The sequence below is a fragment of the Pundamilia nyererei genome, unplaced genomic scaffold (genome assembly GCF_000239375.1).
Source record: "Pundamilia nyererei isolate P.nyererei 1_Seehausen unplaced genomic scaffold, PunNye1.0 scaffold00097, whole genome shotgun sequence".
NCBI lineage: Eukaryota > Metazoa > Chordata > Actinopteri > Cichliformes > Cichlidae > Pundamilia > Pundamilia nyererei.
Window position 1 is genome coordinate 2371369 of NW_005187498.1, and position 10677 is coordinate 2382045.

The window sequence follows — 10677 nt, forward strand, 5'->3', positions numbered from 1 at the left end:
AGGTCCATCTATGTCCTCTTCTGTAAGTCTGTTCTGGTCTTCTCTGGGTGGTCTGTCATGTATTTCGTGCCTGTGTGTTTAATGTTGTCTCGTTTGTGCTCCCATGCCTACGTCTCTGTGTTTTTTGTTTTATTTTGAAAGTCTAGCGTTCCCTTCTTGAATGTGCTTACTTTTACACTTCCCCTGTGGTGTCATTATGTTCATTTGTGTCAGCTGTTTCCTCTTGTGTTTCCACTTGCCCTGATCGCCCCTTGTGTGTATTTAGTCTGTTCTATTCTGTCTTTGTCACAACGTCTGTGTTACCACGTCGAGTCATTGTTATCACAGTTATGATGTTTAGTCACAGTTATCTTATTTATGTTTCCCAGTACTGGTTACAGGTTAGCTGTCGCTCCTGTGTTCACCTTTTTTCATGTTTACCGGCCTAAATAAAACAGTTTGCTTTTGGTCCAAGTCTGCTCCGCCTCCTTCTGTGTCCACACCTCTGTTTCACGCTCTCGCACAGTCGGCGCCCGTTGACAGTGACATGTGCATTTAAATTTGACTTTATTTTGGAATTGTTAATCCTTTTAAAATGTCAGCTTGATGTTCCAACAACATTAGCCAAAATTTTTAATATGACACATAATCTATACATGTCCTTACATTCACATCATTTTTTTTCCACTTCAGCTGATTTATTGTCTTATTTGTGACATCATTATCATTTTCTTTATTTAAAGGAGACATGCGCACAAAAATAAAAGCAATGCAGGATAACAGCATAGCTGTTTTTTAACTGGCAGACATTTCAGTAAAGGTAATTACTATCATTAATGCATGCCTCTGGGCTAGCTGTCGTAGTTGTTGACTCTCGGTTAACCGCGATGATTAAATGGATGTTCCATAGCGCTTCAAATTCATGGATAATGGATTAAGTAAACAAATAGAAAACACACAAATGATATTATAATATGTGTAAGGTTTTATGGACAAGAAAAACTGGATAATAATTTGCATTGTCCAATCATGATGCTTTGGTTCTCTGACAAGTCAAGTAAAACCTATTCAGTGTGGTGATATCAGAATCAGAAAGACTTTATTTATCCCCAAGGGGCAGTTAACATACAACAGAGCAGCATGACGTTGAAGATAAGGACAGGGCATAAACAGGCAATACGAGTGAGATAATAAATACACAGAATATACAGTATATACGCAAATTACACAGATATGAGATATGATATGAGAGTAGTAGCGTCTCAAATTTGAACAGCTTTAACTGGAACTTTATCCAAGTCAGGAACTGAAAGGAGTTCTTCTTCGTAGCATGGACAGTGTTATTCAGATACCATAGCAAGATTATGCTTAATGGAGTCATTCTAAAGAATTTTGAATTTAATCTTTGTAGCATCCGTTGTGATTTTAATTTTGCAGGATGTGATAGGAGTAGCTACTATGGCAGGAATGTTGATAAAAAAGCAGAATGAATACATAAGAATTTTGGGCCAGTTAGGACTGTTTTCCTACACTTTCCTGAGAAGCTTTATAAATAAGGGCTCTGGTGTTTCTTTGAAGAAACTTTCTGGAATACCATGCTGTGCACTGAAACACCTTCCTGTTCTTGTTGGGACAAGAGCACATAATTAACATGTGACCCATGCCACAGCTTTGCATACAGCACTGTATATCAGCAGCTGTGCATCTCAAACACATACTGACTTGCTGGGATACTTGACAGCTAAAGAAGATGCTCTGGTTTTATTTCCTGCCTCTTGTGATGTCCAGCCAAACTCTAATGATGGCTTTGCCTCTCCGGATAGCAGATCTGCCAAAGAAACCTCCTCCTGGACCATCTGCAGCTGACCAAGAGTTTGCAGAGGTATTGTGCATTTTTGGAAGGATACGATCCCTGTAACAAAAAAGAAAAAAGAAAAAAAGAGAAAAGAAGGCATGCTGCTATATTTGTAGGTCTTTGCACTGCGATATTGTTGTTTTACTCATAGAGGGGTTTAATCTGGAACCCCACTTTATTGTCTACTTCAAGTGCAATACTGACTGCTGCTTGTAGGAATTTGCTGTATCTGGGGCCTGGTCACTGTGTATTTCAAGGAGTAAAACATTATCAAACTGACATTTTGTGAAGAAAATCAATAACCTAATTTCAGTGTGTATGGGCAGGACATGCAGTTATACCTGACTGACAATTTGTGCAGATTACACTATCAACACTTTTTTCAAGTAATACTATACTGTACATCTGTGCTCTACTATATTTCTTTTAATATATTTTTTTCGTTAAGAAACTGTCGTTTTAGGTTGGAATTACAGACACTGGAAAATAAGAGTTAATATTGATAAATGGTCCTGCCTGGACTTGAATTTAAGTTTTTTTTTTATAAACTGCATAGAGTCGGCTTCATAAATATAATTAGATTATACTTTTAGATTATTGCACACAGTTAATTATTTTAATGACTTAAACCAACCAACTCTTCTCTCTCTCTTTTAATAAATAATAAGTTGTTAGAAATCTCTTTGATATAGTGACTTGATTGGATAACTAATTCATTTTTGGTTTGTCTTCTTCACCTTTGATGCCTCGCCTGAGGAAAAATGTGGTGCACTGATAATGATTCTTTATGAGGGTGCCCTGTGAATGCCTGTGAACCACTTCTGAAGAAAACATTGACTGCAAGATAACACAGCAGTCAGGAGACAGCAGCAGTGAATAAATAACACTGTTAGAACACTTGTCATGTTCATGCTGAAGCTGATTTCAATAACAGAATTTTTACTGTTTGATGAAGTGCATTTGAAAGTTTTACGCTTTATTTCAAACAAGCTTTAAAAGACATCTTTATCAAATCCTTTATGAACCATTTACTTACTACCAATTTTAAAGATAAATTTGATGTGTGCTCCTGGTGTCCTTCTATAGAGTTTTAATAATATTAATAACAATGATTCTACTGAGGGAGAGTATGAAACACAGCTACTTGTACACAGGTAAGTCTGAGTGTGTCTGATGTTGACACCTGCAGTTACATGAGTGCTAAAGTGTTTCTGCACGGTGCTATCATTAAAGGTCTGAGGACATTTCTGGAATTCTTACTGTAAAGTTACTTCAGGCCTGGTTGCGCATTTGTGTTCCTCCACAGCAACAATGGCAATGTGTGAACATTTGTACTTTATACAGTGCTATGGAAAAAAAGCATTTTCCCAGCCATCATTCCTTATTTTTTGTGTATTTGTCATATTTACATGTTTCAGATCATCAAATGAATTTTGATGTTAGACAAAAAAAATAACTGAATACAAAATGTAGTTTTTTAATGATAAACGCAGTTGTTAAAAATACAATACAGGTTGTTATACTCATAAATATTCATTGACTAGTGTGTAACTACCAGCAATACATTCTGAATTAACTCCTCCAGGAGTGGGCACCAGTTTGTGGAAGCCACCATGTTGCCCCACCATCTTGAATACAGTGGCAATGATTGACATCGTCATTCTTCCTAATCACATCCTATATATCTGGTTAGAGACTAGCCACATACTCCACATACAGTAATACCCCAAAGGTGGAGGAGAACAGAACTTCAACATATGAAGGATCATACCTAGTGTATGGTTTATCAATTGAGAAGGGTCTGCTTCACCAAATGACGCCACATTCTCACATCATATGAGAGTAAATTTGCAAAGTTTCAGAGCGCAGCAGTGTCAGATCCACTTCATAGAAAGTTTTGCTAACACTGGCTAGCAGCAGCTAAGGCGTGATGTGTCAAAAATGCAAAAAAGGTAATGATGTAGGGGGGGAAACACTTTTTCACAGCAAAGTAAAGATGTTTATTTCAACCGATTTACTTTAGCAATACCGGTTATTTTTCTTCAGGAATATCTGCGGCATTTCTATGGCTACCAGCCCAAGGCAGAAAGACAGAAGAGGACCACCGACATAAGTAAAGATGATGATTCGACAACCGGATCCTGTGATAAGAAGACAAAGGTGCAGGAGATGCAACGGTATTTTGGTTTGCTTCCAAGTGGAGAGCTCACAGAAGAGACTCTAGCAGTGATGAAGAAGCCACGCTGTGGACTGTCAGATGTGGAGCAAGTTGGAGAAACAGTTCGCTGGAAGAAGAAGAGGATCAGCTACAGGTTAGAAACAAAAAAACTGATTTCTGTAGTCAATATGCTACTTCACAAGATTAACTAGCTTAGCTGTTAACAAAGTACAGCTGAGGCTGATCAGAATGTTAGCCTCAAACATGAGTCTGATGCTGTTTTGGTTATAAATCTCAGTACTGGTTAAAAAAAAGAGCAGGGTAATAAATGATCTACCAGGTTTCAGCTATGTTATAGCAGGAGACGGCAGATTGAAGTAGGGCTGAATGAATACCATGAATGACTGTTCAGAATTTTAAGAGTGTCAGTCTCTCAAAATAACATAAAAAGCATTCAAATTCAATGTGTCACATCAGTAAAGGTGAATCCATTTAATGGTGATTTTTATCATTAGAACAGTTAGCAAGAAACTCCCCATCCCAGCACTGAAGGCTCAGAAAGTCTTTAGAAGAGCATGGAAGCTTTGGTCCAACGTCACACCTCTGAAATTTCGCAACCGGATCATGACCGTGGCTGACATTGACATCTTTTTCTATAGTGGAGGTAAGCTTTAAAGACTGTTCTCCTCATCCATGTATAATAATGAAGCAGATGGTAAAGCGAGGCGTAAAGGATTTACTAAATAATAAAATAATAGCACCCTGTGTTGTTGCAGATCATAATGATAGTTCACCTTTTGATGGCAGAGGAGGAGTCCTGGCTCACGCCTTTATGCCTGGGCTTCAAATTGGTGGAGATGTCCACTTTGATTCTGATGAAGACTGGAGTTTTAATTCTACCGGTATTACCAGGGCAAAACCCCCCAAAAAGCAACAATTTAAAAACACGTGTCACAAATTTTTCTCTGAACATGAAGCTAGACAGAATCAACGTGGTACCTGCATTCTTATGAACTTTTTGTAAGAAAGCAGCAGCAGGTGTGTTTTGTGTGTCATAATTGTTTGCTTATTGTCAAGATGCTGTATGACTGAAATACAGTGCACTTTACAGAAGTTACATATTTGGTGGACTGAATGAGAACATTAATTTGACCTAACCTGGAGTGATTTAGTGAAACATGGGTGGGACTTTTGTGTTACAGCCTTCCTGCATCACACGAGTACTAACATGATGTGCGCTCCTGCTCCAGGTATCAACCTGTTTGCTGTGGCAATCCATGAATTTGGCCATGCGCTTGGCTTGTCCCACTCATCTGATCCTGGAGCTATCATGTACCCAGCATATAACTTTGACCCCAACTATGAGCCCCAGCTCTCCTTTGATGATGTCAAAAACATCCAAAAACTGTATGGTGAGTTGCTGCTGGATACTTTCGATGCTTGAGCTCAGAAATGTTGCTTACCATTAGCCGCAGTTTCATTACAAGATATTAAGCAAAGCCCGCTAGCCTCAGAATAACTTTGAAGTTTTAAAATGGAAAGTTTGTACATAAAATAATAATAATACTGACAAAAGAACAGCCACAAGAAGTTTGGCTGGTTTTGCATTAAACATCCAATCCAGCAATAATTCAATAACAAGAGGTCATTTAGAAGAATTGAACATAATTTATTGAAATAGAGAAATGAATATATTTGGCGATTAGACTAGATGTTAGGACAGGACCCCCCCCGGCTTGAATGGAGGTCTGAGTAATGTGTCTGTGATGGAGATGGGGAGGAGGTGGCTTGTAAGAAAGAGGGTAAAAGCAGAGGTTGATTGGCTCGAAGGAGGCAGGCAAGAAGATGATTGGATTAGATTAAGAACATGAATATTGAGATTGACAGTGTGGGAAAGCTGTAGACATGTAAACAACAGAAAAGAAGCTCATCACCCAGTAAAGCAGCCAGATCAGTGATTACAGATCTTCCTTAGTGAAATCACACATAAGCTTAATTTTGTTATGTGTAACAAAAACTTGCAGTGATATTGATTTGCTCAAAACCATTATAAACTGGCCACCATCAGTTATTTAATATCCGTTCATATCTTATATTTCAGATTATTCTGTTTCTTTTCAATAGTTTAAGTATTTTTTAATCCTCATTATTATTATTATTATTGTTATTAGTTTTAGACATTATTAGACAATTACAACAATTGTTTTATTTTGTTTTCTTATAAGATTAAATACAATTTGGTTAAAGAACAACGGATTGAAATGATTATGGCAAAATGACGTCATGGTGTAAAACATATGACAGAAACAGTAAAACAAACATTTCAAGTAATTTTCTTTTTATTCTTGTTTCCTTTTTCTTTGTTTCCTTTCTTCCTTTAAAAAAAGATATTTACAATATTTTATTTTCAGGGGTAATCAAGTGTCCTTTTCTATTCCTCTCTGCTGTGTACAGGAGTCAATCCCAATTTTACTTCACTGACCTCAAAAAGGCCTCCTCCAAAAACACCTACAAAATGTGATCCGTATTTGTCCTTTGATGCAGTAACAGAACTACAACAGGAAGTTTTGTTTTTCAAAGACAGGTATGTAAATCTGTGCAGTCCTGGACATAATTCTCTCAGTGTGTCTCTTTGGTCCGAGGATTACAGGAAAACTGAACTGAAAAACTGAATATTCATTTGAGATAGCCTTCCTGCTTTTCAGGTTTATGTGGCGCAAACATCCTGAATTTGAGGAAACGCGTGTCTCCTTGATTAGCAGTCTTTGGCCAGACACTGTACCGGCCAACTTGGACGCCATTTACGAGAATACGTGGGAAAATGTTGTTGTGTTTTTTAAAGGTAAAGACACAAAAAGGGGTAAAAAAAAACCCATCTACAAAAGCATCGGTTTAGTGTCTGGCAGTAGATTTAAAATACATGTGTACATGTGTTATTATAGTGTTTTTGTTTCAGGTAATCAGTACTGGATGCTGAGGCAGTTAAAGCTTGAGGAAGGATTCCCTAGAAGCATCTCAACCTTGGGCTTCCCTTCCAGAATAAAATCTGTAGATGCTGCTCTTCACTTCAGAGATGAGGGCTATACTGTGTTCTTCACTGGTGACGAGTGTTGGAGGTATGTAAGATCATAAAGCTCTTTAGTCCCGTTTTCAGTCTTTATGCTGACCACCCACCTACTTCAAAACGTGAAAGATCACCATACATAAAATAGTTAAAAACAATATACAGCCACGATCAAAAGTTTAAGACCACTTGTAAAATGGCAAAAAATCCTATTTTGCACGGTTGGATATTAATAAGGCTCCTAGTGGAGCTTCAGCATGCAGCAAGAAGAAATGGGAGTGAGACAAAAAAATTTTTGAGCGTGTAATTTATTGAAAACAACGCTTAAACTGAAATATGCAAAGTATGATTTTTTTTGTCATTTCACAAGTGGTCTTAAACTTTTGATTGTGGCTGTAGCAAGACTTGTCTGATCTTTAACCATTTCATTTAATCTTTACTGACTGATGTAGATGGAGAGGTGTGAGACATGTTTATGTACTGGAATCACCTTTATGCAATGAGATGACAGGAAACTATTTCCACTGTTGGCATCTTACATAGATGGGTGTTCCTGATAGTAGATGAAAGAGCAATCAGATATATGAGAGCCAGACTGTCCTCTTCTGTTGAAAATTTAAAAAAAAAACAGTAAAATTTACTTTACAGAATTTTGTATGGCTATGTGTGAGTACTGTTATTATTTCACACATAGAAACAGAACATCATTGTGTGAGAACCAGTCTAGACCAGACAGGCTTCCTGCTTACGCTTTGATGTAATACAAAATTACACATCTCTAGTACAAGTGGTTGCAGAATCAACTGTTGTCACCAACTTGACTATTTGTCATCAAAACGGTGCTTTAAGTAAAGTAGTCATGTAGTTTATCACACTTCCCATGGAAATGTTGTCATCCATAAACAAGAAAATACTGACATTAATCTCTGCTTTTCTAAAATCACTATTATATTTTATTATTATATGTGATAATGTAGGTACAACGAGGAACAAAGGTTGATGGAGGGATCACCAATGTCTGTTGAGGATCAGTGGCCAGAGATCCCAACGCCTGTAGATGCTGCTGTCTTCTATGATGGTACTTGCAAATGTCAATTTCTCATAAAAAGAAATTCAATCCAACAAAATTTACAGTACATTTACACTAACACTTGATATTTTTCTGCTCCTTTGCTGTTTGACTCTCAGATTAATAGAATATCTTCACTAACTGTGATTGGAAAATACTTGCATATAGACATAGAGTAAAAAAAAGATGTAAGGTATAAAGGTTTATAACCAAGGCAGTACTATCCAAGGTACTTAAACCTTTTCATTATGAATACTTTTGAATGCACTGTACACAGACAGTCCTTGCCCCATACAGCAAACACAGTTTGCCACAATACATTTTAAGTTCCAAATTCTAAATGAATATTGATTTCCCCACAGGATCTGTGCACTTCTTCAAAGGAAACTTGGACTACAAATACGACTCCAACTTCAAACGTGTGCACTCCATCAGTCGTGTTAATGAGCTGCTGGAATGTGAAGTGAAGGAAGGCAATGAAACAGTGACAGAGAGGAGATAAGTGAAGTAATGCTTTCCCTGGAGCTTGACGGTGCTGTGTATGCATACACAAACTTTTACGTCCAGTAATAACCACAATGTATCGAACAGAAAATAGAGAAGTGGTTAGTGTGTGGTTAGTCTTACCTCAGTGTGTAATACAGTGATGTAACATTGGAATTTGTACAGTTTTCATGATTTGAAATGTGTGTTTTAATCTAATTTTGCTGCTAATTTTAATTTTAAATCTCTCTATACAAACATCAACATGTGATATAGAGCTATTCAGCCAAATGTAACATTTATTTTAAGCTCGTGTCGTTCCATCAGAGGGATTTATTTTTTACTTAGCAAAGAAAATTTGATATTTTCCTGATTAAAAAAAATATCTTTGCTTTTATGTTGAAACATATTCACTGTGTGTGTGTGCGTGCGTGCGTGTGTGTGTGTGTGTGTGTGTGTGGCCTAATTTACCTGAGGCTGAACGTTACTTTATAAATTCAAAACTCTTCATCCCTGTGTCCAGTATTGTGTAACACTGACAGAAATGTAGTTTTCCTATAACACTGACACAAAGTGTTTGGGGATAATTACAGGTAAGGTGGAAAACACCCACCTGCAGTCGACTCACAGAAAAAAAAAGTTTCAGTTTCCAAAACTTTGTGCGGTTGGGCACGATTGAATGTGTAGAATAAACTGACTTGAATGTTTTTATAATAGAAATGCTGACAATGTCAACATTAATCATCCTTTCCTGTATGTGATGTGCAGCACTTGAAACGCTCCATGACCAATTCCTGGCAAAATACTTCTTTTCATTTGGAATCATGTTGGATCGTGCAAAAACCAAAGTGTTCATAGTAAAAAAAACACTTTCAATTCCTCTATTGAGTCTTTGACAGAATATTAAATTTATGTTAACACATCCATTACAAGAAAACACAGGTGAAAGTGTTTAATGTGACAAGAACTGTTCTGAGATTATTAAGTCCAGATACCAAATACCATGTGTGAATGTGTGTGTGAATATGTGTGTGAATGGGTGAATGACTGAATGTAGTGTAAAGGGCTTTGGGGTCCTTAGGGACTAAGTAAAGCGCTATACAAATACAGGCCATTTACCACTGAGAAAATAATTTTTAAATAATTACAGCTAAGAATTAAACTAGCTCTGGAAACTAAATTACAATAAAGTGATAAAAATAGTAATAATTCTGGAACAAATACACACAAAGAAAATCCTCAAATATGTTTAAATCTGCTTTAAATCAGCTATAAAGTCAATTCTGCACAAGAGCTTGAAAACAGGAATAGTTTTAATGTTATTTCTAGAACTTTCATAAAGTTGAAAGCTGAGCTTCTGTGAGCTTCATAAAATCATTAAATCAATTTGATTTTCTTCACACTGTGGGATATGGAAGTCAGATCTGAATAAAAATCAAATGAACTAAAATCTGATAATTACAGATGTTGGGGCTGTTCTAATTATCTCATGACCAATTTCCTCTGCAAACTGCAACAATGATTCAACATCAGTGTTTTGGGGTTTTTTGCACATGTAACACCGTCATGAGCAATCAAAGCCAGAGTTCCCCTCTTCACCATAAAAGGAGCATTTCGTTAGTCACTGACGGCAGGTAGTTACTCAACACATCCAAACTCCAGCCTATATAACAGCTTCTCACAGCACTGAGACACAAGTTGCACACAACGAGGAAGCATGAAGACTGTGACTCTGAGCATTCTGCTTGGCCTGGCAGTGGCAGTTTACTGCATGCCAGTATCTCAGATTACTGGGCAAGATGAAAGTTTTGCAAAGGTATGTATATGTTTCCTTTGCTTGTCCTATAATTGTAACACAAGTCCTAGGATTATGGGGTATTAAGAATATTGTTCAGATCTCATGTTTTTTTGACAGAACTACCTGAAGAAATTCTTCAACCTCACAGAGGAGGAGGGTCCAGCTGTCAGAAGGGGCATCAGCCCAGTGAACAAGAAGCTGGCTGAGATGCAGAGATTCTTTGGTCTCCAGATCACCGGGTCTCTGGATGCTGACACTTTGGCCATGATGA

The 10677-nt window shown here is 37.2% G+C and overlaps 1 protein-coding gene across 1 annotated transcript in view; it reads left to right on the forward strand.

Moving 5' to 3' along the window:
* Positions 1–1780: 1780 nt before the first annotated feature.
* Positions 1781–10677, forward strand: part of LOC102203459 (matrix metalloproteinase-18-like) — an 11171-nt gene continuing 2274 nt past the window's right edge. Inside the window, exons 1-5 of the mRNA XM_005740164.2 lie at positions 1781–1861; positions 3881–4146; positions 4508–4656; positions 4769–4894; positions 5243–5404. Coding sequence (XP_005740221.1) covers positions 1781–1861; positions 3881–4146; positions 4508–4656; positions 4769–4894; positions 5243–5404 — 784 coding nt within the window. The remainder of the gene's footprint in view (positions 1862–3880; positions 4147–4507; positions 4657–4768; positions 4895–5242; positions 5405–10677) is intronic.